The 26,153-nt window shown below is 39.1% G+C and overlaps 1 protein-coding gene across 3 annotated transcripts in view; it reads left to right on the forward strand.

Moving 5' to 3' along the window:
• Positions 1–2,223: 2,223 nt before the first annotated feature.
• bahcc1b (BAH domain and coiled-coil containing 1b) overlaps positions 2,224–26,153 on the forward strand; it is an 84,890-nt gene continuing 60,960 nt past the window's right edge. For 2 of the 3 annotated variants that reach the window (XM_079476389.1, XM_079476391.1), the window contains exons 1-2: positions 8,947–9,113; positions 11,136–11,463. In XM_079476389.1, the coding sequence (XP_079332515.1) occupies positions 11,292–11,463 (172 nt within the window). In that variant the 5' untranslated portion in view covers positions 8,947–9,113; positions 11,136–11,291. Of the gene's footprint in view, positions 2,489–8,946; positions 9,114–11,135; positions 11,464–26,153 lie in introns of those variants that run through there. The other variant, XM_079476390.1, reaches the window with a different exon arrangement.

A 26,153-nucleotide genomic window follows, 5' to 3' on the forward strand; every position in this document is an offset into this window, starting at 1 on the left:
AATGGCCTTTTAAAAATATTTAAACATTTGCTTTCAATCATTTATGCACTTGGCAGACGTTTTATCAAAAGTGATAAATATGTCATATTTAGGGGGAGGGACTCCCTTTGAATGGAGGGACTGATTAGATTAAATTCCAATTGAAATAGATGAGCATGTGCATTAAAGCATTCTAATATGAGCCACATATTTGCATCATCTTACACTTGGCACAGATATTCCCACTGGACTTGTCCTTGCACGGTAGAAATAATATGAAGCATGCAAGTCTTATGTCATACTGTAATTTTAGTTAAGGCAGATATCAAACATTAAGACTTTAAAAGAAGGTCAAGAGTGTGTAGCAAAATACTGTCATTCATGAATATGGACTGGTTGTCGTATGCCCATTTAATCTTCTCTTTGCTCTCTTTGCTGCCCTGAAAATTGCTTAGCGCAGACAATATTGATATTTATTTCCAAATCCTTTCACGCACCTACTGTATGTTTAGGCCACAAACAAGGTAGTATCCAAAACAAACTCAATAAGAATTCTCAGCACATAAGGAAAGAGTGATTATAATTTCTGACATTGAAGGCAGACCAGCCCAGTAACACTATTTTTAATGATACATGTCAGGGTCATTTGGGGTAATCTGTGTCTATGAAATAAAACTAGACAACTGACTTTTCCTGTCCAACTGACTCGATGCCTTTTGAAGTTCATATTCATATATGTATGTGACCATCTACATAAGACACATCTGAGAATGGGTAGTTTTGCTATGTTGTCCGTTGTCACATCTGTCTAAAAAACAAACAAAAAATTCACTGTTAATTATGAATGTGCGCTAAGTATTACCTGAAGATTGTGTGTGCGTGCGTGCGTGCGTGCATGCGTGTTTCATTCGACTGTGAATCAGCTGTGATGAGTAAAACAATCAGGTTCAGCACCTTTTCATGCACTTAATGAATCCATTAGTAAGTTTGTCTTTGTTTCAGTGATGAATGTATTTCAAACATATTTTTGTCTTCCTAAGTGCACAAAATGTACAAAAGATTCATTACAAATCTTTTTTTCAGATGGCTAATAATGCAAGAATTATGCTTTACAGTGAACCTTAAAAGTGCTCTACCTGTATAGAGTCATTTCTTACCCATTTTAATGTTTCCCTTTATAACTTGTGCATGGAAAAGTGGCATTATATCAAATGCTAATACTTACACCTAAGTATTAGCCATTCCTACATTACCAAAAACATCCATTCAAGCGATGCGCACGGGAACGAAAGCGTTAATCGCGTGACGTCACGGCTCCCGGGGCGTGACCTTAAAGGTAGGGGTGGGCGAAATTTTGCTCCAGGGATGAGTGGGAAATATGCCTCGCGTTTAATCAAATAGCCTGTTTTGGATGTAAAAAAAACATGCATATTATGCTCTAACTTGTATGTAGAAGTAGCGCATTGCTTTTCTTTCAGGACAGCATATGTTTTGTGTAATGGATTGCCCGTTTCTTCAAGGTAAATTTGTAGTTCTTTAAGTAAACAATCTATCGAAGCGAATGTGTGTTTGTGTTATTTCTGCAACTGATCTTACCACTTCTACATGTTCTCGGTTCGTAGGCTTGATCTGAACAAAAATGCACTGGGTAGCGCTAGTACACCGCCATCGCAACATCGTGTCAACATCGAACAACCAACGTATCGCTTTACAACACAAATTTTCGATACAATAGCTTATCGTGTTTGGAACAGCGCAGTCGCAGCGATCGCGATCCTCTCGGGTCCGCAAGCGATGGATTTCAAAATCGTTACGTTGCTAAATCAAACGGGTTACTTTGAGTTTATTTGTGTAGATTCTTTATAAAACCACGTGGGAATGTCCAGTGTGGTGTACAAGTCCTGATCAAGTAGATCCAAGGTCTCCACGACACGGAGAATGGAGTCGTTTCCCCTAGTTTACCATGATCCCGAACATTCGAAAGAGTAGAATAGTTCAATGCGTGTTGAAGAGTTGGGGTATGCTCGCAAGACACGTGCCCTCTCCCCTAATTAAATGAGGCAAAATGCGATGGTCTGGATATGAAAGCAGATTAAATTTCGTTCGTCTCTCCATCAATTTTCTGTTTAATGTCACTGAGCTCCATTGTGGGAGAAGAGGACGCGTCATCCAGCCATAAATTTGTGATTATAGAGGCTCGAGGAAGCAGTTGGCTCTATTCGGATGGATTTGCTTCGTACCTTCAGATAGATCTCCAACGAGAGCCAAACAGCAAGTCATCTTTTCGTATTTAGGCGAAAGGCTTTAGAGAGTTTTCTTTTTTCTAGCGGAATAAATGGGAATTAAGTGCGAATGGTACATTTTATACTCACCGGTTTGTAACAGCTTTAGGTTTTTTCTTAGAATTGAAGACTACACGACAGAAGACATTTTGCCCGTTTTTGCATAAATCGACACACAGTCCTCGTTCAAAAATATTTGCCGTCCGGATGGACTATCATTTTTATAGGTAGGTGTTTTCTGCTAATCTGTTTTTGATTTATCACATCCACCAAGACTTTTGCAGAAGAAGGCTACTAAGGACAGACTCGACTTGTTTACTCGTTTGTTTGTGTCATTTATGCACAAGATATATGGCTTGTCAGAAATTAATAGCGGCCTAATTCAAGGTTGTTCTTGACATCAAAATACACCTTTATGTCCGATTTACATCGTTCGGTCAGTGAAAAGGTGACTTTTATAGCAATTTGTTGAACAAACCAGACAAACGGGTTTTGCGTTTGCTTTCAATTTAGTATTTTAAATTTAGATCTAGGCTACATAAATTTGTATACATTTCATAGCGGAATTATGCATCGACAATACTTTATTATATATCATAGATTTGATCATCTTTAAGGTTTTGAGGTACACCACACATTAAAACAGGCTGTTTCCTTTTGACCGAATATTAGATTTTTTGACTTTTTTCATGGTTTGCCTTAGACTATTTTTTTTACAACAAATTCAACTTTTCTAATTCACGGAAATTAGAAAAATATATAACTCCGTTTTGTTATCGTTGGTGAAGTTGATGAATTAAACTCAATAAAAAGTTTGCGCACATATGCAAAGTCGTTGTAGTTTTATAAACATTTCAGGACCATGAGTTTAAACAAGCATGTGCTATTTCTAGTGGCTCGGAATTTTCAAATCTTTTTTCGTTGTTCAATAATTCAGTAAGTAATTAGTTTCAGGTTAGTATTTTGTATTACTGCTTTGCTCAACACGGCTATGGTCGGTCAAAACATGCCGTCCTACGAAAAATGTAGTGATGCTAGTACTGTTGTTTTCTCAGTTTGTTTGGATGAACCATTCGCGAAATGTAATATCATACGTTTAATTATACAACCATTTTTTTGTCCTTTTATTACGTCCACATGCATTAAGGGAATACGGTTTTACGGAGGGATACTGAAACGTAGATTTACTTGTGTGGCTGATTGATAACAACGTGTAACCCATTTACTGCATACCCGTGTGAGGATCTGACACACAAGACTGTGATACAAGCACGTAGGCCATATTCAAGACAGCTCCGTGGCCCTTGTCAAAACTGAAGAGACGCTGACAATCATTTAAAAGCGTTTAGACGCAACCCCTTAAGGATTTATTGGAATCTTTATACACGGACTCGTTATCTAACGATAATGAAGTTGAGTAGAAGTGACTGCCTTTTGCAAAATTTCAAGTTTTATATATTTTACGTTTTGTTATAGATTTATGGTAGTTGTGAGCTATAGCTTACGAGTAACTGTTCTCTTGACGACTTGAACGACGGTACAATGCAACGATTTGCAAAAGGTAGACCTATTAACAATATTAGTCACTCATTTTGTAGTCACATATTGGTAACGTGTAATTAGTTCACTCATCCGATTCATTTTCAATTTCTTTAGTAACGTAAATTTTTGGGAGATAAAGCTTTATAAAAGACAATTTTATGAATGTCAAAGAATTTACACGGAGGTATTTTAAGACTCATTAATGAAGCACCATGGGGCCAGCTGTAAGTTTCTTATTTACCATTAATGGGTCTGTCAAGACACGGTGTATATAATAAACCCAGCACAGCATAAAATAAACCCACTCTGAAAATTGCTGCGTTGTTTCAAGCCACGCTTGTGTCAAAAATGTATAAAACAACCCACCATTTTCAGTGTCGCTTTTGTCATGGCACCCCCTTAATTTTAAAAATATCCTAGTTTCCCCTATCATCTGTTTTCTTAAAAGGTTTGGAAGGTATACATGCAAACGTTTTTAATTGTTTATTAATAGCATCAACTTAAAGTTTTTTGTGACACTTATTTACCTCTCTATAGTTTGACTTCTAGCTTTTACAATAAAACAGGTCGTAATGAGGTAGGTTTGTGCCATTTATGGGGGTGAAGCAGTACTTCTCTTAATTAGACACAGATGGGCCTTTTCTATCGATAACGCCATTCCCTGGAATTTATAAAGGGCAGCTGGTCGGAGATGTGTTTTTGTCATTCACAACTTTCCTCTGGCCGTACCGCCTTAAACTGTAGGTTTGATGAACACTTTTTCATCATATAGCCATGTAACATTTATTCAGCGTATCCTCGTCGTTTCAGTTAAAAGTCGACAACTCTCGTTCATGAGGATGCAAGCCACAGCTGGGCCTATTATTAACCCATCGTGTTCAATAAGTAAAAATCATCTGTCCTATGGCGAGTTTATAATATTAATTTTAGTCTTAACTGTCCGTTATTTCATAAAGCATGACTGTTCTTTTCGAAGTTTGGGCAGATACAAATGGCATCGTTTGCCAACGAACCCACTTACACAAAAACATTAAATGCAAGATTATATTTTAGGAACAGTGTATGGATTTAACACTTTAGGCTAGTTTATACAGGACTGGCTGTGTGTGTACGTCCCGCATTTGACTTTAAACCAATGTACGTTGAGACGGGCTGTGAGACAACTTGCCCAACAGTTAACAGGGCCCACATCATTTCACAAAAGGGTGTAATAAAGTTATGCAATTCTGGTTTTTGCAATATTTTTCAAAGGGGGTCTAAATATGTTTGCAACAGTCTTTTGTATGGAACAGAAGGTTCCATCAAAATGAGAGGAGAGGTCACTAAATCAACCAATCAATGAACAAGATTAAAATACTCTTTATACTCAAATTCCCAATCCTGTTAAAATGTTTACAGTCAAAATTGTTCGCTTTAAATGCTATCCATTACATCTGTGTTGACTTTTTATACGTGAAAGAACTTTTAAAAGCGTTTCCGTTCTGAACGTAGCCTACTTGTTAATTGACGCAATGATACCGTCAGTGTATGGAATATATATATATTAATAACAAAATAGCTGATTTTTAAAACCATTTTCCATCTCTTTGGCCGGTGAGAGAACCCGTATTATTTATTTGTTAGAAAAGTGCACGTCTTGACTAAACACGCTTCTTCCTCATCACCTGCTTTGAAGATTGTCGCACCGATTCACCCACCAGACGCTTACATAAATACCCCAAACCTACATAGACATGTAGAGGCAAGTAAGCACAGTTTATACATTCGTATCAGAGTGGCCTTTGAATTCAGCCGTACTGTATGTATTATTATTTGCCAAAGGCAGACCAGAGGGACCTCGCACTGTCTTAAAACTGGTGTGCAACTTCGGCCTGACAATAACTGGGTCTCGGCGCACCCTTGGCCTATACGCTGGTGACAAACGCCCCGTTCCGGTAGTTTGAATGTGGCTGGAAGATGGAGGGAAAGTGTCAATCAGAGACGCTTCATTGATCACGGACAATGCCGTTCACGGGACTGGTCTGTTTCGAGAGCAATCAGTCACTCCGCATTAATTATCCCCGCGTCCCACAGTGGGGCAGCTCGCGCTGGCACATGGACAGTGTGTGTCTGTTTGTGCGTGCGTGTGTGTGTGAGAGAAAGAAAAAAGAATGGAAGTGAGCGCGTGTGGAGAGAAGGAGATTGCGTGTGTGCTATGTGTGTGTGACACATTGGTAGAGACCTAGTGTTTGTGTTGAAGTACAGGCCGGCCTACGTGTTTATGTACATGCAAGGTTGAATTTATGGTTAAAAGAGAATGAACGAAACGTCCTATGCTTTTGTGTAAATGCGTGTTTGCATTAGCTGCTTGTGTGTGTGTGTTATCCGCACACCACTAAAAATGTACCCCACCCCCACCTTTCAAGTTGCGAAAAGGAACCAATAAAAACCCAACAATAAAAGAGTCTTTCTTGTCACTAAATGAATTAAGTGCCGATATCTGCTTAAAGCGCTGCACCTCTTTGTATATTGCAGAACAGAATTCTTTATTGCCTCAATGTTATTGCTTTTTTCCAGGCAGCATTTTTTTGGACAAGAGGGTCGGTGGCAGGGCATATCACACCCTCTGTATTGCAGAGTTGGTTAAAACAACAACTGGGTACTTAGTCATATTAAGAGCTTCTGCTTATGGGTCGTTTGCAAATTTCCTTTTTAGTCTCTACAGGACTGGCCATTTCACGCGTTCTCTCAGTTTATCCTGGTGTGTTTTTATTTCTGTCTGGATAGGTCATACTTGTACATCATAATCACACATTATAATAATTTTTCTAAAATGTAATAACTGATTGTTGTCATAACATTGGTCTACATAAATTATTATTTTAAATGTTATTTATATTATATTATTTTAAATGTTTTTATTTCTGTCTGGGCAGGTCATACTTGTACATCATGCTAACAAATTATAAGAATTAAATTATTTTTTTTCTCAAATGTAATAACTGATTCATAACTTTGTTGTCATAACTTTTATAATTTAATTTAAAGTCTACATAAATTATTTTATTTTACATGTTATTTATATTATATTACTTTAAATGTTTGACTTCTGTCTGGGCAGGTCATATACTTGCACATCATAATCACAAATTATAGGAATGAAATACTTTTCTTCTAAAATTGAATAACTGATTCATAACTTTGCTGTCATAACTTTTATAATTTAATTTAAAATCTACCTAAATTATAATATTTTAAATATACTTTATATTATTTTTAAAAGGGTTTGGCAGTAGCCTACTACATACATACATACATACATACATACATACATACATACATGCATTTATTATTTATTTATATACATACATGTAAGTAGTTGTTTTTCTCTTGAGTAGATACAAGACAATATGTATTGTCAAAATAAACAATGGCAACAACACACGATGCAGAACACTTTTGTGAAATTACAGGTCTTATAACTGAGGTTTTTAATGATGTGCAGAAGGTTTTGCTGGTGGGTGAATGTTCCTGTAGTTAAGTTACAGAGCCAAGAAAGATAGGAAAATGAACTACAAATAAAATGATAAATAGTAAGAAACTACAAAAAACAACAAGTAAATAAAGATATACTCATATATTTTATTTGTGAACTTTATTTGTATTATTTATTTTAATAAGCCTATATAATACATTTCACAAGTACACACATAACAAAAACAACAATATACAAAAACAAATGTGATAATTCATTTTTATAATTTCAAAATAATTTCCTTTGTCACTCACCCCGTTTCCTGATTTGCGTTTGAACCGTGGAAATGAATCACGGCTATATATTTCTGAATATTTATTAGTTTTGCGAGCATTGACCACTTATAAAAAAGCCACATGCAGAAATAATGGTTTCACAATCAAAACCGTCAAGTTTCTAAACTTTACCGTGACAAATCTCAATACGTACTCTTGGGTAGGTTTTCCCTTCAATTTTATCCTTCTGCGTTGGTGTATTTGGTTCCATGTAGGCGAATTATCATGTTACTGTTGAATTAGCCGATATTAATCCGAGAATCTATACTTTAAATTTAATACAACATGTAATTTCCCCCTTTTTGACGCATTCCCTTTGATTAAGTCACTCTTGACTCTCCTTTAGCTTTGGGGCCAACGAGGCTCGCCTAGGGGAGGCCTTGAAACCGCCCCTCCTTATCTCCTTTCATCATCCAGCTCTAGGCCGCCTTGAAACCGCAAGGCCAGTAATTGCTTTTTTCAGGCAGCCCAGTGCGGACTGGACAGCAGCCAATCAGAGCCTTGTTTACATTCTATGATTGACAGGACTCTGGCAACGCGCCAACCAATCAAACCGCTTTTAGAACGAGGCCCAAGCTTTTAACCCTGTATTAGCCAATGAACTTTAGTTTGGGCTTCGTGCGATCGTTCATTACTTTAATACGTGTTATCGGATAAAAAAGTTAATTTGAGTGTCGCTTGTTAAATTCAACGTGCATATGGATTATACATCTATCACATGATGTAAGTCACACTTACATTAAAACTACAATGATTTCATATCTCGCATTGGTTTCGAGTTTGTTGACATTGGTAAAATATTCATTACATTCTTTTATTTTGTTCACTTGAGGTTTTTAAGCCATTAAACTGGCCATTCTACTACAGTTTGTTTTAAAGGAGAATTAAATCCTGAAGAGTACAGAGAATAGAAGTGTTTAAGGTTGTTTATTTTAATCATTCATTAGCCTATGTCACCATATACAGCTATATATGTCCTATAATGTCGGTTCGAAAACTCAAATGTTGAAAAAAGGCGTTTCCCTATTTGTTTTATGTCATCAAAGTAAATGCACGCCGGGCTGCATAAGTAACCATGTGGTCATGCTCGTCGCGAGACAGGAAAGCTCGAATGAAGCGCCCGCCGTTTTGTTTAGTTGATCCAGCTGACACGCCATTGGCTCAGAGCGCTATCCAATCGGAGCCACTGTTTATCCTGGGGCGCGCTGCACGAGCTTATTGACATGTCGGCATTAGACCAATGGGCGCGACTGCTCCCCCTGTTACCGCCCCCTCTTCTCTTTGAGTGGCACTAGCAGATTCAGGAAAGAGCTTGTGACTGCTTGTACGGGGCTCGATTCAGCAGAAGCTCTTACTACTACGGTGCATCTCCGAACTTCTGCACTGCACACGCACTGCTATCAAGCAGACTCTAGGATGTAACCATTTCCACATGTTTTTATTTTGCTTCTGATCTCTTTTATCTGTTTTTATAACGTGTTTTTTAAACCATTTATTATTTTGCAAAGGAATAACTTACCAGTAAGTAATTCGCTTATATTGTATACATGTATTTGCGTGCAATAATAAACATTTGTCTTCAAGAGCTGTTCTTACCTTTTTTTAAGAACATCTGGCGCTATACAAATTTACGGAGGCGGAGTGAAAAAGAAAGATCAATTAATTTGCGTTCGTCTCTATTGTTTTGTAAGACAAATAATAATAAAAATACCAAGTGAAGATATTTGTGTACTGCAGAATTACTGCCGAAATCTTATTATTTACAATAAAAGAGGACCGCTTACAATTTTATTCACATAGAAGACCTTAATGACTAATTGATTAATAGGCTATGATAAAATACATGCGTGACGGAAAAATCTTTGAGGGTCTAAATTCGACATGCATTGTCAACTATGTGATGACAAAGGTATACATACGTTCTTTACACACCTAAAATGTACATGTAGAATTGATATTGGTAATTTTTATTCAATCAAAACTGCCTGTTGGGTTGTTATCCATATTTCATTTCTTCATAGAAACAAGCTAAATGTGTTGTAATAAAATTGTGAGTTATACATTTAACTGATTTGATCGGAATGGACATTTCCTACGACTAAAAATTCTTCTTAATAACCTGTTCTGTCATGCGCTCCTCCTCACCCCCCATCAGTCCTCCGAGCCTAATTTTATAGGTTTCAGATTCCAATAAATGTTAAAAGTTCGGCTTTGGTTAATAGTGGGAGGTTGTTGCGTTCAAATATTAAAATCATAAAAAATCTGGTCAATTTCTTCTCATGATGTCACGAAAATGATACACGTTCAGTGAAAACCTCTTTTGTCAGCGCAAAATTGTGCACTACATTTAATTGTTCGCTTCAGAGTGCTTCTCCTTTTTATTTTAGCAATTTATTTACATGTTTCGGGGATCAATTAATAATTAAAGATACATAATTTGGCTAATGATTTTATATTCTCTGATTTTTAGTTTCGTGTAAGAAGTAGAGCGACAGCATTTTGGCACTGCTATCCTCCTCACATTCCAAATTGGAAACTTCCAGTGTTTTAAGGCCTCGTTCACCAGTGCTTTTTTAACATAGAGATGTCCACAGTTTTAAACGTTAAATATCATAATATATGATATATATGGCGTTAATTTAGCATAAATGTAAAGCACAGCTGGAGATCAAACTTGTTCGAAACGTCTTTGCTTTCTTATCTGTCATATAATGTGATAAACAATATACTCTTCACAAATCGCAAAAGCGCTTTTAATTCTTTTTGTTTCTAATTGGATTCGATTTGCAGTGAGTTGCAATTCCACGTAGGCCTGTTTATTTGACGTTTCTGAAAAAGAACATCTAATGCATAAAAGTAGCATATTCGACACACTCTCTCAATGCACCACTTTACCAGAACAAGATTCTTTATTTTTGCACCATCATAGGATAAAACTGTATTTCAGAAAACATGGTTGTATAGACTAATACCCCATCATCTTGGTGCTGTCACCCATATTCAAACACTACAGAGTTAAATGGAAATCAATATCAAAATGCACCAAGTATTCAACATGTAAAATTACATGTAAAACGTGTGTTTCTGCTAAAAGCAGCTGTGCTAAACGTCAACTAAGCTATAGATTATCTGATGGTTTGCATCCCTTTTAATGAAATACAGAAATACTGATTTAGCTCTCTCTATTGTTTTTTTTTATCAAAACGTCCTTGCATTTCCATATAGGCATAAAGATACAGTAAAATTGTATTGATCCTGGCATCTCTGTGTGAATGGTCTATAGCCTGCAGTGAGTGAGTCTTGTGTGTAAATGTGGAGGTGTGCTGCATGCTCGCTCAATTGTGGTGAGATGGGAGAAAAGAGCGCAGAATTTGTTTAGGCAGCATTCGCAGACGCAGCAATGGACTATAACACCGTGTTGGTGTTTTCAATGAAGGATTACCATTGCACATCTAAAGGATACTAATATGATACGATATCTTGGATTTGCATTACTCTCGCGTAACTGGTTTGTAATTGAAACTATTTTTTTGTGTGTTGCAGAAAAAATGACTCGGACATACTTTTTTGTCTGTCAACGCCAAAACTGTGCTGAATGCAAGACGTAGGAGAAACTCTTAACGGGATTATAACATCTGGGCGGCGTTCGGTTCTCTTGTTTTCCCGCTCTGGATTTCGGATTTATCGTTTTTTATCGGGATGGAAGGCCGGGATTTCGGTCATCCGCCGCACCTTCTGGCAGAGCGAGGCGCGCTGGTTCACAGAGCCGCCTCGAGGATCACTCCTACCGGGCATACGACTGTGCAGCATCCCGGTCACTTCCAGCCTGGGAAATATTACCCCTCGCACATACCGATGCCTTCACACGCAGGTAAGTGAAATGTTTTGTGCCGTTCCGCCGTTAAGTTATGCGTTAAAACATACTTTCAGCAAGAATCAAATGAATGTTTCCTTTGAAGTATCAACTTCGCAACGAGATTTGCAAGCATGCCCATGCGCTTTTATTGTACAGTTAATTATCTGAAAATAAGCTATTTAAATTGATTTTATATGATTCATTCTAACGTTTATTTTACTGTGTTGCTTGTAACACGAGATGCAGGAAGGATTGTCGTTTTGTTTAGAGCAACGCGTTTCTTATGAAAGCGAAGCAAGAACATGATTTTAAAACTTTAACAGTGTAGATAGAGGGACACTTTAAATTAATGTCTTTATATTGATTTGTTTATGATCATTTACGTACACGGGTTTGTTATTTACAAACTATTTAGTGGAGGACGCCTGCGCGTTAGCCTACTTTATGGATGGGTGACCCTCTTTGTTTCGCACCCGTTCAAATGTGTAGCTTTACTTTAAAAAAAACTTGTGTTGTGTATGTTGGAGCATAATGCCTCGCGTTTTTCTGTTAATTATTATGGGGCATATTTGAGCGGTTTGCTGCCACAGCTACTTGAAGTTAATAACGCAATTTTGGGTGTGTGGGTCCGCGCCGTGCTTCTCTGAGAAATGTCCAAGATTAGGGTCAGTAGCTCTGTTTGTGTGTGTGTCTGCGTCTATGTATGTGTGCGTGTGCTAAAAGAGGCGTCTGTAATGCCAGAAAATCCGGTTTCTATATTGAGCGGTGATGTGATGGGGTGCGAATGAGTTGACAGTGCATGCATTAGATTTGACAAGTGTCGCCAGCATTCAAAATACCTTTAGGATAGAGGTACACTTTACATTTGGGTTCTTAATGGGATACTAGTTCGTATATGTGCACTTCAAAATTCCAAGGAATGCTCTGCATGCTTAAAGTTCTCGCTTTCATGCAGTAAGGAATGGTTCATGTTATTTTCTCCAATATTGTTTTATGCGTTAAAACGTCATTATTTATACACGAGTGAGCATTATTGTTATGCTGTCAACGTTTCACAAGGTTCAGATGTGTTGTTTTAGAGTATTTGTTTAGCAAGCAGTAGTTCTAAACAATAAATGAATATGTTTTCTTCGTCGTTGTTTAAAATGTAAACATTTCCCCCTCTTCTTAATACAATTTGCTGGCAAATTTTAGTCCATTCATACTGAAAGTCATTGCTGATTAATACGTTCACAATTTCTCTTTGGTCATTTCCCATCATTTTGTTGTCACATACCATTCATATCAACCAGTTGACATTCTTCTAAAACTACATTTTGAGCTTTATTCAGAATATGGTCGATTTTAAATGTAAGGTTGACATCCGCTGGATTTAATACCGAAATATGTTTCAGGAGGGATCTTTCAGTGCGCCTAACCCCGATGGTGCTCGGCGCGCTCTCAATGGTCCTCGGCGACTGTCTTTCTCCTTTACCTACACAATCTTCCTAAAGTACATTTTATGTATTAATAACCACGTGGAATGAACTGTAAGGAATTATAACAAAGTCATGTCGATAAAAACATACGAGTTCATGTTCTTTCGATCAAATGCACATCGTCTGATCTGTATTTTTTATGTAGGCTATTGAATCGGGTCCTTCTCTTCGTCGACTGTTGTTGAGCTGAATGCGAGCGGCACCGACGGTAGTGCTGCTCCGGTCTCGCGTGCACATCAAATGCGGCTCCGGCAGCGCGCTGTGATGATGTGTACATGTGGAATTTCTTCTCTTCTTTTTTCTTTCCCCCACACACTCTTTTCTTTCTTCCATATCCTCGGCAGATGTCTGTAACGTATGCCTGAAGGCGGACGCCAGTTCTTGCCATACAGGTGCATCATTACTTGTGTATATGTGTGTGTGTGTGTGTGTGTGTGTGTGTGTGTAGGAGATAGACAGCAAGTGTGTGCGCGCGTATCAATTTCTCGTTCTTCCGCTGTGGTTTTTTTAATCAACACAGGTGTCTGTTCTGCTCCTACAGATCAGGTACTATGAGCTGATATTGTGTGTATTATTTTACATCAATTACTAAGATTTTATAATGTTTATATTTATGTCCTTTTTATTTTGTCTACACATTTTTCATATGCCCCACTGTTTAATGTTACGCATTTACAAAAAAATTACCTAACAATGTAAGTAATGTGTTCACCTTTTTAAATGGCCTGAAATATCCTAATATAAAATATGTCACATAAACTATAGAAATTGAAATAAATAATCCAATTTGACTAAAGGAAAACTATGAACAAATGAAATTATCGTGACCATAAACATGCAAGGAATTTAAGATTTTCTTTTTTGGCTTTCTTGAGAAAAAAAGTACACGCACACACAAACACACCTGCTTTCACACTGTTGCCTTTATCACTGGCCACAAACCTATTGCCCCAAACACACACACACACACACACAAGCACAAACACTCACTCAAACATCGAGACAAATATCCCTAAAGTGGAGACATGCAGGGTGAGAAGAATGTTTAAAAGGCCCTGAATGTGTGTGAAAATCAATAAGAAATGTATTCTGCGTAAACTCTTGGAACCAGTTCTTCTGTTTGAGCCGAAAAAATACATATTGATCTACAAAGCGAGAGATTAATAAAAGGATGTTTTCAGTTACAGTGCAAGTGGGACACTGTCTGTCACACACATCATGTGGCCGTTTGCCCCCAACTTCAGCCTTACAGAGAGTTATTTGTTCCCTGCACAATGTTTGTGCTGTAGCAGTCATGTTTCTGAGAAGGCAGTGGTCTGCCCTGTCAAGACTTGGTCGGCTTTCTTTCATATCACTTTTTCCTCTCTCTCTCCTCTATGTGCCTTGAGTCCTGATTTAACAATGCTGTGTTTGCGCCACTGTTGATTCCAACCTGTCTCACCCTCCCCGTCCACTCGTCCTCTTGTTCCTCTGCGGTGTAGCTCGGCTCAGCACAGAGGTGCTGCTGCCCTCGGGCCATTCGCCTTTGATAGCGCTTGTAGTTTAAATTAGTGCGGTACACTTGCTGGAGTCTAGTTTGCGTTTATCTATCTTTCTCTCTCTGTTTGACTTTTTCTCTCTCAGCACTGACATCAAGTGCATTGCTTGTCTTCATAAATGTTGAATTGATGAAGTCCATCAAAGTTGGACTAACTGATTCGTGAACTGGTTAATGCGCAGCTTATCTCAGATCTGTCCCTAAATGGCACGTGTTTCGCTGCTCCAAAAAAAGGCGAAAATATGTACAGAAAAAAGTCACTAAAAGAGAGAGAGAAGAAGGATGAAGAGGAAAAGGGGCCGCTGAATGTTTCCACCTGGTTGGTAATCTGGCCCAATTACCTCTGCTTGGTAGCACAGAGCCTGGCGTGTTCCATCGCCACTCACTATGCCTGCCAGCTGAGTGCTGTGTGCGAGTGTACGACGCTATGTGTGTGTGTGTGTGATTCAGCATAGCCTCGTTGGCAGTAGCGGCATAATTCCCCCCTCCCTACACCCCACAGTCTCTTCTTTCACTGTTTGATGTGCCTCAGTAGACTGAGAGAGTCCAAGCGGCTCGGCCCGGCTGCACCCATCACGGCCGCCCCTCAAACAATACATCTACACGTCATTAATGCCGGCAGAAAATCATTTATAAATATTTGATACGTACACCTTCTTATGTGGTTCTATAAAATATGTATCACCCATAGTGGCTCGCAGAATATCATCACTTTCTATCCTGTGACTATTGATCAGGCCTCTGTCTCCCAAAGGCACGGCGTCACAAGATCCCTCACGAGGGGCCGCGTTGGAGTCGCATGCGTTTACCTGCATTCTTCTAAAAGCACGGATGTGTTGTTTTAAATCTGTGTTTATACTGAGTAATTATTATGCTTGTTTTATGCTGACAAGCGCATGAGACATTGGCAAACAAAAACAGTTTACTAAAGATTTAATGCAAAACAGGAGGGTTTGGATGAGGAAGCGAGAGTATATAACACACTTCCTCGACACGCAAACACAGATGTACTCATGCATGAGCACACGGATCCCCTGGCCTCAAAAATGCTTTAAAAGCATTTTTATTTACAATTTTGATGTTTCATATTTTAGCAAAAATTGTATTATGTATTTTTACGCTTTTATTCACTGACTGTCCCATCCCCAAAGTACACACACACACACACACACACATTTACAGATTACACACAAGCACACTGAAGCTAACCTTCTGCATAAAGGATGCAAGAAAACAGGGGTCAGACACAGACGCTTGCACACATACATGCAGTTCAACTTTTAAACCCTGAGTTCATCTGCTGTGCATTGGATCAGCACAACAATGAGGCAGTACTCTGGGGCGCCATGAGCTACAGAGCTCATTTATACAGCTGTCAGACCCCCCCTCTCTCTTTCTCCCTCCCTCCCTCTCTCTCTCTCTCTCTCTCTCCATTTCTCAATCTCCTCCTCTTCTTTCTTCTCTGTTTCCTACTGGCTCACATGTACACAAGAAAACAGCCTCCTGACTTGTCAACATTGCCGTTTGGATTTCATCAGTTTAACGCCCAGCGTTTTTTTCTCTTTCCTTTTTTAATAGTTTTTTTGTGAGTGTCTTCGTTTTTGCCTCTTACTCATCGTGACAGGTTTTCTTTAGTTGCTTGATTGTTTATTTTCTGAAATGAGTAAAGGTTTGAATTTAGTCGTGAAAATTGGTTTATACTGTTAGTGTTAAAGTTCTTGTTTTATTTTCGACTAAATTGTAATGTTGAACGGTTGTGTGATTAGATCTCTCATCTAAATTCGAATTTACCAGTTTTTTACAATATACAGAATATACTGTATACAGTTATGCCGAGTGTACTTTTTAAAGTGTGTGTGTACGCTCACTTGTTGGTGGATACATCCTTTAAGCCATTGGTTCTTAAATTGGGGGCCCCAAGATGGTTCCAGGAGGGGGCACAGATTTTGTGGCATTATATGAAAAATTGAATTAAAAAAAAAAAAAAAGTTCCAGCATTGTATAACAGAATTTGTTTTTGGTTTAATTAAAATTATACGTTTAAGATTCTAAGTTATTATTTGTTTCTTTTATTTGCAATCTACACAAAGTGGGCCTTAGAAGGAAAAAGTTTGAGAACCACTGCTTTAGGCTACTTCTTTTCATTGTGACACCTCAACTGATGAGTTCAGCCACACCAGCATATTTGAACCATGTGGGGAATCTCTCTCTCTGTCTCTCTCTCTCTGGCTTGCAGCCTCTCTTGCACCGCCGTCCTTCATTTTTGAGTCCAAACTTTGACTCGGCCTGCAGCCAGCTTTTGTAAATCAGAAACAATTTTGGGATTTGGCTAAGAAAATAAAAGCCCTCCGCATTGGCTTTGATGTCTGATAGTGGGAGAGAAATGACATTTTAAATAGGCTGCAAAAACAGACCCATTCAGCCCGTGGTACACTGCATGATCATCGCTGTGTATACTAGAAGAAACGGGACTTGCTTGTCTTGAAATGTGTATGAGTGTATGTGTTCAGAATAATTTCTACATCGGCAGTATTAACATTGTTTATATATATGCATGCGTGTGTTTGTGTGCATCCTGTGATCAATAATCAATCAACCTGCGTGTCCTTCACAAGGTCAGATGTCTCTCCTTGGCACCCTTAGGTTTACCGATATGCTGAGCTCATCGCCATCAGATACAGATGATTTCACATGATATTTCACATGATATTATCAAGAGTATTTAGTGTAAACCCACCCACCCACGCACAGATAAATTCTCAGATCAGTGAAATTCGGTGCTATTCAAGTATTTTATGCTTCTTAAATATATCATAAAACAAATTTGATATCACAGTATATACGATTGTTACAAAAGGCCGTGCCAGATATTGCAATTTCTGTAGCATGTGATCCGGGTGGGATGCCACACAGCTAGACTAGCGCTCCGAATGTATGCCGAGCCTTCATTAAATATACATAGCGCATGCTTTTTAAAGACGCTTTGGCTTCCTCACCAGTAAAGAAAAAAGGCACAAAACAAAGATTAGCATCAGGAATTCAATATTAATCAGTCTCAAGGGACACACGCTATCTCTCTTCTTGCCACTACTCTCCTCTCTCTCGTTATAGCGCCGGCTTTAATTCGAGAGGGACTTGTTGCTTACGAGCCGCACGTCTGAATATTTTCATGTTCCCTGATTAAAACAAAACTATGGTTGACGCATCTCCTTTGTCTTTGGCCCGTGCTTTGATTGCTTGTTGAGATTTCCTTGCTCACTTTCATCCATCCCTAATCGTCTTCCTGATTTTTTTTCTAGGCAGGAACTTGCTTGTTTTCCGTCTCTCTCTCTCTGGTTCTGATTAGTGTTTCTCAGACTCGGCAGGAGGTTGGTTAGCTGTGGGGAAAGACAGTTGCCGTGACCGCCGTGACCACACAGTCATGCCTGAACACAGAGCCAGCCTTCCATGCATCCCATAATAGCCTCCGTTCTATTTCTGAACTCCGGCCTCGCCGTTTTTACTCGGAATACGCAGAAAAATGAAGCCTTATTTGACCACACAAATTCTCAGCCGCGCTCCTCCCACGAGTCAAATTTGACTTGTCAAAACATGTGGGTTTCGTACCAATAATCTGAAAGAGTTCTCCCTCTGCCCCAAAACGCACCGATTTAACACCAGACTACATAGACAAATGCAATTAGGCTTTGCTGGCAGCTTTTTTTTAATCTAGCCCAGCCCCTGCAGCTGATCTGTGATCAGGTGTACTATTGATGCAGCGCTAGTCGGGACATCTCTGCGGTCACAGTCATCCCAATTAGGACACATACATGCACAGCAGCTATCCGCATGGCAACATAATGACTGCGATTTGGATTAAAGAAGAATGCGTGACTACATACACTGGCTGTTGACAAGGGAATGTGTTGCAGTCTATACAAACCTGCCCTTATTATCAGTCTCTACTTATAAGCAGTGGAATTGAATTAGCTAATGTCTTGTTTTAATATTACATATGCGCATTTCAACTCCACACTCGCACACACATGTGGGTGTTTGTAGCATGGAGATTATAGCTCTGGTAATGCGAACAGGTGCCCGTACCCTTTAGGTAGGGCAGTTCATCCGGGTTGCATTAAACGGGATTGTCTCTGTAATTAAGGTGAATAGTGTTGCTTCTATGACGTATAACCAATTATACACCAAGATGCTTTGTTTAACAGTAAAGATGACGATGTAGCTTACGGGGGTTGCCGCACGCTGTATGTAAGTCTCTTGTGAGTCTGAATTCGCAGGTAAGCAGAGTGAGATTCAGGGCTGCCTGTAATCCCTCTCTGGGCTCCGGGTCTCTGAGCTGCCGTCTCACACTGATACTGGACTGTTAGTGAGGATTAGACTTCAGCATTCAGTGGACCCCAGAAAAGAATGTGGGTGAGAGGAGAGGGAAGCACGAAAGAAGGATGAACGGAAGAATAGAAATAAAGAAAGAAATGTTTATGGAAAGAGAGGGAGGTCGAATCGATGATGGGTGCAATGAATGACGAGATACGAGAAGGAAAGTGATAAAACGAAGCAAATGAAGGAAGTGAATGAAAAGATGAAAATGGATAGAAGGAAGAATGGATGGATGAATGTAGAGATAGAAATAAGTAAAGGAAGAAAAACGAACGCATTATGAAGAAATGAAGGAAGAAAGGTATAGGAAAGATGGTGGAAGGAAAAGCGGGTTATATATGTGCAAACGTACATGTGAGTAAATGTGTGTGCGTGTGTGTTCCCTTGACTTTAGTTTATGCTCCAGCGAGAGTGCTGATGTCATGTAGACACTACCAAGATTAAAGTGCTGCACCCGCTGTCTGGGGTGTAAACGCTGCCGGCACATTAAACATTGCAGAGAGAGAGAGCGAGCGAGAGAAATGCAGAGAGACAGAGGGATGGGGTACCGAGAAACATGTAAATGAAAGAAGACTATATGGTCACAAAGCAGGAAAGACAATGAAGTAGAAAGTAGATGTGGTACAGACAAAACATGAATGACTGATAGGAGAACAATAATAGAGAGAGCTGAATGTGTAAAAATAATAACTTTCAAGACTCAAATAGGCTGACACAGATGACATCATCAGCAGAGCATGCCTAATAACCTGAAGAGCTTAGCTCATTCTACATCTCTCCTTATTGTTTTCACAAAATGCTTTTGCGTTCGATTTCGTAATTATCTGTAATTCCATGTTTACTGCAGTGAAATCTCTTCATACTGCTTTGTGGCATTCATCAGGTCTGTTTTGATATAATTCTTGTTTTCTTTCCTTCAAATAAACATCATATATATGATTATGAAGGAAATAGACCGTTCTCAGTGAGATGATGGAAAACAGATGAAAATACAATAGGCACAATAGTTTTGTCTTTTAGGGTTTGCGGCTTGAAATGAAAGTTCAGGAGGAGAAATGCGTGTTCAGAGGATCCTGACGTTCACGACTACAAGGACAATAACCAGCTGCCTACCTTGTTTTATCCATAGTTTTGTCTACGATCTCAAAATTCCTTCACATCTCAGTTGTTTCATTCAAATACACCCTTAAAAATATAGGTTCACAGCGATGCCATTGAAGAGCCATATTTGGTTCCACAAAGAATCATCTCTTTCTTACCTTTTTATAATCTGTAGAAACTTTTTTCGCAACAAAGAACCTTTTGTGAAATAGGAAGGTTCTTTGGATGTTAAAGTTTCTTTATGGAACCATTTAGACAAAAAAGGTTATTCTATGGCATCGTGAAGCACCTTTCTTTTTAAGAGTGTTCGGTCTCAATAAAATAGACATAAATGAGACAACTGTGGACATATACAAACAATATAGCTATGATATAAATTCAGATAGCATCACTCGGATAGGTCTTGAAACTTTGTTTGTTTCAAAGATGTTTATTGTTTCTGTCTGTCTGTAAAAACGGCGGTGAGTCTCAGTGTGTTCGTGGTGGCTTTAGTCAGCAGTGGTTATCAAAGGCCTTGCGGGTGCTGTGTTGTCTCTCCGGCTTTATGGTTGGGCCCTCAGCAAGTCTGTCTTGGCAGGCCTGTCCTCTATCATGCCTGCCAGATAGTGGGTCCTCTGTGCTAGGCTTTGTTTGGAGGTCAGGAGCCTTACACACAGCTGTGGTGACAACACAGAGGCAGTCAGAGTCCCACAGTCCTCCACTATCATTTCCACACATGCACCAATGCGCTCGGAGCGGTACGGACGTGGAGCCGGTCCAGGCCGAATAAAGAGGGAGAGATGTGAGGCTATAGTGATTCTTCAACTTGGGTGCCAAGAGCGTTTTCTCTTTCGCCTTGATAGATGTCTGAGGAATGACAGTCCAAATGTACGGCAGGATACAAGAACGAATGTCGGTTGGTACAAGTCCGGGGAAAGTTAGTGATTCATGTCTTTTTAATGATTTAAACTCTCTTCCCAGCTTGGCTCCTCTCCTCTCGTTTGCTCTCGGTGGGGCAGAGGAGTGTTTCGGCCAGCTGTTGCAATGAGTAGACAAACACGGTGAGGCAGCCCAATGTTATGTTTCCACTGTAAAAACCGTTCAATCAGCCTTTAATTCTCCTAATAGCCGAGAGACCGGCCTATGATTACACTTTGGCTGATACACACACTTCCCTTTGGCTCCCAGTCAACTCTCCTTGCGACTCGGCTAGGGAAACACTCGTTCACTCCTTTTACATTTATTCTCTCTTTCTCTCATCCTTTATTCCTTTCACTTAGATTTGTCAGTCTGATAAATTCATTTAGCTAACTGCACTGTGAGAAAACCCACGTTCCAAAGACAAACTTGCTAAACGACAGACTGTGCAATGACTGTTTCTAAATGGCTGAATAAGCATAAAAACTCCAAATTGTTTATTATGGAGACAGGTGTGACACCTATTTCAGTAATATCTGTCAAGTAGTAAGGACATTGTGTGTCTGAGAGATTGAGTCCATAATAAATTGCCTTTAATACTCTGCTATCTCGCTCTCATATACTAATATATGTGCTGACGCAAACACACCTTTTTTATTACAGCCTTGATCCTTAACCTATAATTTACAAAAGTGATTGGATTTCCTCTATAGTCACACATTCACTTCCCTCCTGCCAATATTTCTGCCTATTTTTCAGTTTTACAAACCAATGCTAATCTATGGGTACCGCCGTTGTTCGGTTACCAACATTCTTCAAATGATCTTCTTTTGTGTTCTGCAAAAGAAAGAAAGTCACACCGGTTTGAAATGTGAGAACAGAATTGAAATCTTTGGGTGATTATCCCGTTAAGCATTTCTTTAATTGGAAATACATTTTTAAGCATTGATAAAATAAATTTTATGAGGGAAAATATGTTCTCCTGACTAACCAAAAACATTTACTCAGTAAATTTTACTCCGAGTTACTGAGTGCAGCTGTAACACACCAGAGAAGACCTGGCCCTCCCGGCTGAGCCTGGTTACTTCAGAGGTTTCTCCATCATTGGAGTTTGGGTTCCTCGCCACCGGGACATTTTGGCTTGATATTAGAGTAGCTTTGATTCTTTAAACTCCATCAACATTGCAAACTAGAATGGTCTAACTCCTTCTATAACATATACTCTATTGTGTTTTCTTTTCCTTTTCCTGTAAAGCTTTGAAACAATGCAAGATTGTAAAAAGCACTACATAAATAAAATTTAATTGAGTGGAAATCAGTTAAAGTTTGACATTTACTCAACATTTTACTGTGGCTGTGTTGTTTTTGCGCTTGAGGTAGAGACAACACCAATGATTTGAATGAGAGTGATCTAAATTTGCCGCCATGCATTATACAGCTGGATTTTCATGCTGTTATAGAGAGAAAGAACAGTTCTCAGAAAGAGTTCTCACACTAACGGCTCTTATGTTATATGGGAAAATGGTCAGTAAATCAGATGTTATTTTTTTGGGGGGGGGGGGTGATTTGTGTATGATAGCAGGACAGATGGTTATGGACTTCAGTGGGTTTAGAGGGACAATCTGCAGGTTGGAGGGGAGGTTTATATTTGAACGAGGAGAGAAATGACCTCATTAGTGCTAAACACACTCGCACAAACATGGACACACACAACCTCATCTTATCTGTATGAACTATTTGTGTGTGTGTGGTTGGGTTTGGTCAAGGTTAGAACGTTAGAAGAACGCTCCAAACCCCTTTTTGATGCATTTAAAAACCTCATGAAATCCCTATTGGAGTTTTATGCTTTTTGTGTATATGTATTAGGCTAGTGTACTTCTAAAAGTTGATGAAATGTACATTCTGGAAAATGTAACAAATATATTGAATATACTGACTCATCATGCACTAGGATACATCCTATCTAAACTTCCAGGTTTCAATAGGAAATACGTCAACACAGGCCAAAAACCTGCACTTTTCTGGTGATCTTGTGACGTTTGTAACCCCACATCTGGGATCGATGTTGCCCGTCCTCATGCAACAGGGAAGATGTGTATAGCTGTACAGGAAGCCGCTTCAACAGTAGTTCGAATAGGGGCATGTATGTGGCCTCCAGGTCGAATGAGAGGAAGTCTGCTTTCCTGCTGCACACTCGCTCCATTCTGGAGGCACACCAGGAGAAACTAAAATAAAACCTATCTATGTTTCCCTCTTTCTGAACCCTTCATCTGTCCTTCCTTCTGCTTTTATTTGTTGAAAACACGCATACACAAACCCCCGGCGCGGCGAGGCCGTGCACCTACGTCGATATTCAGAAGGGTCCTGAATGGATGGCTGACATTTGCATGCATTGATTGACTGCATGTTTGCCCAATATTTCAGAGCAGCTGATGGCTTTATTAGACACATTGATTTAGAAGGCAGATAGATGGAAGTGGACAGACGGAGAGAGGAAGGAATGGAGGGAAAGAAAGGAGGAAATGTGGAGAAAATTGTGACATCGTGAGGAGGAGAGCAGATTCCCAGTGTTGTTGTCTCTGTATTAGGTGCAGTCACACAACCTTTCTAAGAATACTGAAATGATATGTTACATATGTTACAGTATTGGACTTTGTTTTAAAAAAATAGCAGTTCAACAAATAATAATTTAAAATGCTATTTCAAATCAATAATATTGTCAATACTGTAAAGCATACAATTCTTAAGCTTATATTCTTTGCATCAAGAAAAAAGTTAAATTTTTACGAATTATTGGTCAATTATTTTTTAGCAAGTGCAGGTAGGAGTTCAACAAACTGGAAATTTACCACCTTAGTGGTTGTGTGTGGCATTTGCATTTTTTGTCTTTTTTTAATTTATAGATAGAAATAACGGTGAAATTGTTCACCTTCATAAACCAAGTTCTGTTTTACTCTCTTGTGGTCTATGTACTTTTTAAATGAAGTACACTACACATCCTATGTGTACAGTCTTCTTCAGAGTGCGTTGAGCGCCGTTTCTCCCTCTGACAACTTGCGTCAACAAGCCCCTGACTTGTCGACAGAAGTTGTCATCCCCTTCTAACCACTCGGACCCAAAATGCCAAAACAAATTACAAAATTTTAAATCAGGTGCCATTAGCATATTGTTGTTTTTGGACTTTGAATGCTGTGATGTATTAAAAGCATTCAATCCAATTAACGGCATGTTTTTAGATACCTTTATACTCATCTGTAGTGTGTTAATATACAGACTTGGTGATGTAAACACATGTCTGTTTTACTGTGATGTGCATTTTTGTTTTGTAGACCATAAAGATGTTTATAGACCTATTTCTGTAAAACTAAGGGAAAGAGGGATTGCTTTAGACTCTGTGTGTGTGTGCTTTTCGGAGGAGGGTGTTGGGTTGTCAGTGGAAGCAGTGGCCTAAAGTGGAAACTCTCACCTTTTCACCGACACCACTCAACTCTAGCCTGACCTATACTAACCACCACACACACACACACGCACGCTCACACACACACATACACACACGCACACGCACGCACGCTCACGCACGCACGCACGCACACACACACACACACACACACACACACACACACACACACACACATACACACAAAGCCTCAAGAAGGCATAGACAGAATGATTTTAGTGGAATGAATCACACCACAGACTGCTAACTACTCTCTCTGTCTCTCTCTCTCTGGAGTTGATCGGGGTCAAAATATGTTTTCCTCACATGTGACACATATCTGACAAAGACCATTTGAACACCGAAAATCCTTTTAAAACTGACTTTTCAAATTCTGACCGAGGCCACCATCATGATCAAATAATTCAGACAGCTTTTTTGCCTTCAGTGTGAACATGTCTGAAGGAATTTTTACGTCAATCTAACATGACATTTATTTTAAATGATAGATCTAACCTACGTGTGAAGAACACGGAAGGCAAAACCAGAAACAATATGTCTGACGTCATTAAAATGTGGTTTGACACCTTTTTTTGTCTAATTCAAAGTTCATCTAGCACAATCAATTGGTTTTTGAAACAGTTTAAGATGGTCAATGTTGGCTACAAGTGCTATATCTCCATTGTCAAAAGTCAATGATGCAATGCCAGGTGACAAATGGTGCATTTCACGAGCATCACCTGTTCAGATGTGAACGCATATCTCTAATGATTTTATTTAAACAATTCTTGTCCTCTGAGACACAGCCCTAAAGTGTACACTTTCCGATTTGACTTTAGAATGCATTCACGCCAAGCAGATGTGGTTTTGGGTTACACGTCTGTCAAAAATGTCCCAAAAAAACTGCTCCTCTATTCCTCTTCCCTATCATCTTTTTGAACGTGGGAGGGCAAGGGTATCGCCGTACCTACGCTTTGTGGTTTAAAGCTGCTTCATGGTCGCTCGCAGTAGCCAAATATAGAGGCTTGTTCCAGTGCTGCTGTAAAACAGAGCCAGACCAGACAGACCCCATTGCAACAAGTGCTGCTATTTCCACTTTCCAACAGGAAACTAGCTGTGTTGCTGCGTGTGCTTTTGGTTTTTAAGTTTGTGTGTGTACGTACAGGGTTGTATATACTAAATTTTTTTAAATGCCACCATGAATATATTTAAGACATATTTAACCTGACCTGTTAGAAAATCCCCTACTAGGAAAAGCTCATAACTTGTCATTTACTTTAAATTTTTAATTCTTTGCAGGCTTTTGTGAGTTGGGGTCAGTTGATAGAAAATATCATTAGTTTGGCATGACCACATTGGACATCTATGAGATGTCACATATATAGTGAAAGGAATGTTTGTCTGTAAGATAAATTGTGAGATACATTTTTGGTAAACTGTTTCGTTATAATGCCATGTGCCGGTGTGTGGGTTAATGTCATGTTAAAAATAAAGAACATTTTTGTGCGACAGAAAGGATGTGTGTTTGCGTATCTGATGTAGTGAGCAGTTACCAGCAGGAGTCAAAGAGCAGGAAGCTGTTGGTCTCTCTAAACTCCTCCAGATCTTGTTTCTTTATGGTTTCTCATTACTTCTCTCTAAACACCCCCCATCCATTGTTTACAGAGCTATACTGCCATTGCTAAGTTTTGCTTGTATAGAAGATCGGCAATTTAATATCTTTGTTCAGCATTAAGAGTGTGAATTTGTGCTCTCTTTTTTCTCTCTTACCCCCCCCCCCCACACACACACACGCTAGAACAGAAACTGTATTACTGTGCCGCTCTTAAAGTGGAAATGGTATTTATACTGAGGTAATAATATTTATTATTCCCTAACCTTT

The sequence above is a fragment of the Barbatula barbatula genome (genome assembly GCF_947034865.1).
Source record: "Barbatula barbatula genome assembly, chromosome: 16".
In the NCBI taxonomy this organism is placed as follows: domain Eukaryota; kingdom Metazoa; phylum Chordata; class Actinopteri; order Cypriniformes; family Nemacheilidae; genus Barbatula; species Barbatula barbatula.